Consider the following 6,283-nt stretch of genomic DNA (forward strand, 5'->3'; position numbering starts at 1 on the left):
CCTCTCTCTCCATCGCCGGCGGTCCTGCCCCGCCGCGCGGCCCTGCTCTCCCCGAGGCTCTCTTCGCTACCACACACACCGACACTGCGAGTCTCACTGTTTTTCTTGGGCAGGGGGAGAGAAGGCGCTAGAGAGTGCGGCTGGGCTGCCACCGTGATATATTGGCCTGCAAGCGGTGACGTAAAGAGGACGGATCCAAAAGGAAACTCGGGAAAATTAAAATAAGATGCGACGTGTGGAGTGGGCCGCTCCGAATAAATCCCCTCCCACAGGCACCACCGGCGCGTCGTCTCCACGAACAATCCACAAACTGCTACACTGCTCACTGCTGCAAACGCTTCGGCTGATATGTTTCGACTCGACACTTCTGACACCGGGTCCAGTGAAAGAAGTATTAAATACTACAGAAGCCACGGGCAGCTTTGCAAGAAAAATAATCGGCATTATTTTTTGATAGCTAAAATTTGGCATTCTTTTGAGGGCGAAATTCAAAGCTGTATTTTCTACAGTTTGCTCCTTTGCCTCGCTCTTTGCTCATGTCTTATTTTCAAAAAGATATTGCTCAATCTTAAAACGTGCGCCTACCCCACATGTTTTTCTAAAAATGAGTTGGTATACTCGCAGGCTTTCAGGAGAGGCACGGGAGTGGCAAGTATGACATACTTATACAAATGGTGAAATAAATTTAACATACGTACAGTTTAAATTTCTCGGTTAGAATACACGAAAAGGGAGGTCGGGGGAGGTAGAAGAAAAATAAAACGCGATGAAGTAGTTTCTGACTCATCTCTTCTTCATTAGTCCACCATTTCTACGAAAGCACGCCCACCCTCGTCTCGAAGCGCTTTAATCGTAACAACAGCATTCGACAAAATTCAGAAGCGCCAGCGGTGCGGAGCGTGCCAGCAGGCCTGGCGCTGTAATTCACGCTTGTCAAGTCGACGGCGCGAACGTAACAGAGATTTCTTCCCCTTTGCGGCGTCCCTCCCTCGGGGCGCGGCGCGTGGCGCGGCCGCTAGGCGGGCCCGGGCCCACCGAGCACCTGTGGCGACCTGGGGCTCTGGCACCACCTGGCGCGCCGCGGCCCGCCGGGCTGCCTACCCCGAGATGCCAGGCGCAGCGCGCCGCCCGCAAACGGCCGCACCGCCCCGCGTCCCACCGTGACACTTTGAGCGACGACTTTTCGGTGCGTTGTACCTACAGCGCTACACTCGTATACATAATATTGAAGAGTTATTGATTGTTTTTATCGCTCGAGGAAAACCTAGCAATTTTTAAAACGAAAGTGCGATGCAATTTAGGGGTAGCATGGAACAGACTCTTAATCATTAACAGGAGCGTAAAAGCAGTCGAAAACTTTAAAAGAAACGGAGAAAATTTGGACTCATGAGGTCGCCTAACCATGTATGGGATAACAGATTCGCAGGAGAATTTTGTATCCGAGAATCTGTGATGATTTTGCAACAGAAAAGAACATAAATTGGAGAGAGCGAGAGGAGGGGGAGGGGGGGTAGTAAGTAAGAGTGAGAAAGTAGATACGACCGTTCACCAGATGGAGTCCTCGAGCGGCGGACCAAACTGAAGAAGAAGAAAGAAGGGAGTGGAAGGGGACTGGGGGGAGCGCGGCCTAAAGGTGGCTGTGCTCAGTGGTGTGGGTGGCCGCGGGCAGGCGGGTGGCGTCGTTCACGGCTCGCTGCAACGACCCACCGTTTTTGTCGAAATCAAGACAGCGCTGAGCGAGACGCCCCCTTTCCCCGTCAGCCCGGTCCCCCCAGCCCCCTTCCATTTAAACAGACGCTGCACGCACCACTTCGCGCCCGGGGAAGAAAGAGAGGTTTACTCTCAAGTTTGTTATCGCAGCCCCGCCGCCGCACCCCCACACCCGCCGCCGCCTGCAGGCCTCTCTCCCGCCTCCGCTCCAATTTTCATCAAAATCTGACAAGGAACGCAAAGACGGCAAGAAGAAAAGGTGCACGCCGCGCCTGAAAACGCTATACGACGGCCCGTATCCTCATGACACCGGCGCAGGCCGTGAGGAGGAGTTGGGGGAGGCGCCGACCTTCGTGGGGCGAGCATGTCAAAGCATCCCGCGATTGGAACCGACGGCAGAGGAGTGTGTGGGTGTTGGAGCCGGTACACACGGGAGACGCCTTCCCCCGGCCCACCCATACTCTCAAATTGCAAAAGGAACAAGCAAATATGTCGAGCTGAGGTTGGAGTTGGCATAATCCTACCCGGTGACGGAGGGGAGAGGGGGGGGGGGTGTAACGCACACGCACACGGGGTCGAGTTTCGCGCGTCAAACACGACAGCAGGCAGGGCGGCCAGGGGCCAGCAGGGCGCAGAGCGCAGCGCTCCTGGCGCAGTGCGGTCTACTCGCGGGGCCGGAGGGGGAGGGGGACGCTTGCCTGCCAATCACCATGTTTGCCTACCGCATCGCAGCCGCCGATCGCAGCGATAAAAGAAGAATTCGAGGGAATTCCTCCAATGCACACACACGCACACACGCACACACACACACAATCACAATGACAGCGGTGATTTCGACCTTTGGCAGCGCGTGGTTCGAAATTGGGATGAGGTGGAATGGAAGGCAAGAGTAAAGAGGGGAGGGTGATGGGAAGAGAGAGGGAGGGGAGGGGAGAGTGGGGCCGGGAAGGCAGGGAGTCAGAGAGTGGGAAGAAGAACAAGTGGGATGCCGAAAAATAAAATAAATAAAAATGCAGGGTGTTCGCAGAGGGAGTAAGGGGGCAGCAGGGGGAGGAGAAGAGGGAGGGAGGGAGGAGGGGAAGGGGATACGCGGAGAGGGGGGGGAGGGGGCTGTTGTGTCGCCCCGCTGACCCGCCAGGCAGCCTCGTCGCGCAGATCCGAGATCAGATCCGAGATCAGATCGGATGGGCCGGTCAGGCCGGGGATGGGCCGCGATGGGATGATGGCGCCTTTTGAGAGAGTCCTCCTCTCCCTCTCCCAGGCCTCTGCCCCTTTGGCCTCGGACGCGCACACTGCCACCAACACAAACACACGCGCGCACACACACACACACACACACACACACGACCAACCTCGGATCTCAGGCACTCTCCAATCTGGAGGAAGCCGTAAGGGCAGAGCTGGCCGCTCGGACAGCGACAAACTGTCGGCGCCGAAGGCTGGCAGCGGCTGGACCAATCACCAAGCGTGGCGCGGGGGTCACCTGGTCACGTGCCGGCGATGGTACTCCAGCACGTCCGAACCGGGTACGCGCAGCACCGCCGCCCCGCCCACTCGCCCTTCAGCCCTGCTCAGCCCTTCGCCAGCGCCAGTCGGAACAGGAAAAGGGCACAAGGCATCGCGAACTACTTTGGAAATCCGACACACTGGAGAGAACGGTATGTTGCAGACGTGTAGGACTGTGAGCGGCGGCGCGGCAAGTGGCAGCAGGGCGAATGCTGTACTGCTGGAATGGCCCGAACGAAGTGCGTCAACCTTCAACTATTTGGCGATGCAATCGATACCATGGGTTTAGAGTACTTCTCGCACTTCTACACCGTGACCTACAGAGCGGGAGGTTTTGACCCTGTGGTAGGGCCTGAAGGGCCTCGAGGGCGCACCCAACCCCCGTCGGCCGCGTGGAGAGATAGGAACGCCTCCAGTTCGTCGTTCACTCATTCATCCGATGCCGCCGTCGGTGAGAGGGGCCGCTCTCGCTCTCACTCCCTCTCTCCGTCTCTCTCTTCCCTTCAAGTCGTCGCGCGGCCAAGTTGAGGCGCCGGAAATGATGAGGCGGTCGCGTCTCTGTCGCACGGCCGGCGCGGAGTGGTGGAGTGGGAGAGCTGCGCCGGGACAAAGACCTCCGCCACAGAAACTTAGCGGGGCCGGCCCAGCTCCTGGAAGAATGATCGATGTAGTCCCGGCAGGGCCCGGGCCCGCAGAGGGGCCTAAATAGTGATATATCTCCCGCAGAGATCAAGACGCGCGCTGATTCGCTGACGCTCTCCCTAACTCTGGAGAGGGAAGAGGCGCGCGCGGGTTAAGTTGACGCGCAGGAAGTAAATGATGGTACGGGGGGCGGGGCGGGGCGGGGCGCGTGCTGGTGCGCGCGGTCCATTCCGCACGAACAGGCGGCCGTACTCACCGAACTCCTTGGGCGTGACGTCGGGGCTGCCCGCGGCGGCCAGGCCGGCGGCCGAGAGGGCCAGCCCCACGACGAGCAGGGCGGCCATGGCGGGGCGCGGCTGCGCGGCGGCGTCAGCGCGTCAGCAGCGAGTCACATGGCGGGCGCGCCCGCACTCCCGCACCTGTACAGAAAAACCATAAGTCAGGTTTCAAATTCAATTAGGATTTTCACGGCATAGCCAACAAAATCTAGTAACAAAACGGCACTGAAAAGAAGCAATTGCGACAATAACATCGCAATTTGGAGATTCTGACACATGCTCGTGGAGTATGAACAAGCAGTCATAAATCCTTTCTAAAGCTTAAGCTAAAAAAGACACATGCTCGTTGTCACGACGCTTCACGGTTTCTTTCCCCGTAAACATCCGTTTTTAGTCCAAATGCAAACAAATAACGCCCTGGTTATTCAGAGTTGGTGAATTGAGTACAACACTTCACGATGATTGTTTCAGATGGATGGAAACGGATTAGGTGGCACGACGGCTGTTGCTCAAGACACACCGCAGAGATGCACGAGCAGCACCCGGCAGCGAGGGGCCCCGGGGGGTCCTGAGGAGGATGGCGGTCCTCACGGCGCTGACTGACGGGACGAGGAGATGGCCCCGCGGCGATACTCCCCTGTACGGGCCCCAACCCGGCGCCGAATACGTCCCTCCGATGGCATCGCCACTGTGACTCATCCAAAAAGTAGAGGTTTTAATGGCACTGCACAGCGGTGGTGCGGGGCGGCGGGGGTGAGGCGGGGGCGCGGTGCCCGCCACAGTGGTCGGGCGGCCCGCTCTATCGAGACGAGACGAGAGCGCCGGATGAGCGCGCACGCGTATTTCTGGGCTATAAAGTCTACGATCCGGCGAGATGATGTCCCGGGCGTGGCGCGGCGTAGTCGGGCGGCACCGCGTTGGGGGAGGGGGTGGAGGGAGTATCACAGAGTAGTGGACACAATCACAGCCAAGCGGCGCTCCTAACCCCTGCCAGCCCAGCCAGCAGCCCGATAGGGGACACACAGGGCCTCCAACGCCAACCCTAAAACGCAGCCCCTCTCTCCCCAACCCCCCCTCTCTCTTCTCCTCTTCCACCTCCGCCCCCGACCCCGACGCTCGCGGAGCCACAAGTTTGCGACTGTTCGCCGCGACGGGATCTCAGGGCGACCCATCATCCCCCTGGAGACCGGTCCTGCACGGGGAAAAACAACAGGTAGGTCTCCGCGACATTTATACTTTTGCGCAACGAAGAGCGTCAAAAATGTGCTTTGCTGACGGTCTTCAACGGCATACTAAGGACTGTTCAGAATCCATCTTGGAAAAATAATGAATACATTTTTGGGGAGATTATCGCCATCAGCATTTAAAATCCAAAGGTGTAAAATCCGGTAAAATCCTTACCATAAGGTAAATGATGTCTTTACTTCAGACTTTGTGAAAACTCTGTGTTTGGCCACTTTTGTCCCGCCACTCTTGACGCTGCCTCGCCGGGCAGCAAGATCCGGGGCGGCACTGCGGAGTGGATGTGCGGGAGTACCTCGGGTGATGGCCGAGCGCGCTGGGAATTAGGTAGCGGCAGCGGCGGGGCTGTTTGGCGTGACGAGAGTAGTGGGCGGGGTCGGATGGGGTAGGGGCGGGGCGGTTACCCGCTGCTCCATGGCTGTGGCCACACTACCGAGGCCCTCGGGGGTCAGCAGCGCGCTTGCAGCGTCCCGCGACCTGGTGGTCCGGGGCCCGCAATGGCTTTTCTTGCGGACTTGCACCGAGCCAAGGCCGCGGCCCTGGGGCGGCGGAGAGACCCGACAGCTCGCAGAGCCGCGGAACGACGGGCCGTTAGAACACTATTTAAAGTTGGATTTGAAGGCCGTGCCCGTCGTGCCGCACAGGGCGGCAGGGCGGCGCAAGGTGACCCCTCCTCTACAAGTGTGAGGGTAGGAGAAGAGCAATACAAAAAGTCAGGGGCGCGAAGAAGCTTTCATATCATCACACTCCGCGCAGCCGCTGAGCCGGGCCCTTAGGCCGTACGGGGCTGTACGGGGGGCACGAAGTGCGTTTAGAGAGATCACCGGCAATCCCTTTACAGCCCGCCCCACCCTAAAAGCCATGCAAATACAGCAATGGGTCAGGTGGGCGGATGGCCCGCCCCC

General features: G+C 58.7%; 1 protein-coding gene across 1 annotated transcript in view; it reads right to left on the minus strand.

Annotated features, from left to right (window-relative positions):
• The window catches only part of LOC113213380 (Schwann cell myelin protein), a gene marked incomplete in the record, with an annotated part of 223,765 nt that overhangs the window by 168,762 nt on the left and 48,720 nt on the right, over positions 1 to 6,283 (minus strand). Inside the window, 1 exon segment of the mRNA XM_052264308.1 lies at positions 4,115 to 4,277. Coding sequence (XP_052120268.1) covers positions 4,115 to 4,202 — 88 coding nt within the window.

This window comes from Frankliniella occidentalis, unplaced genomic scaffold (genome assembly GCF_000697945.3).
Source record: "Frankliniella occidentalis isolate FOCC.00 unplaced genomic scaffold, Focc_3.1 Scaffold18, whole genome shotgun sequence".
Classification (NCBI taxonomy): domain Eukaryota; kingdom Metazoa; phylum Arthropoda; class Insecta; order Thysanoptera; family Thripidae; genus Frankliniella; species Frankliniella occidentalis.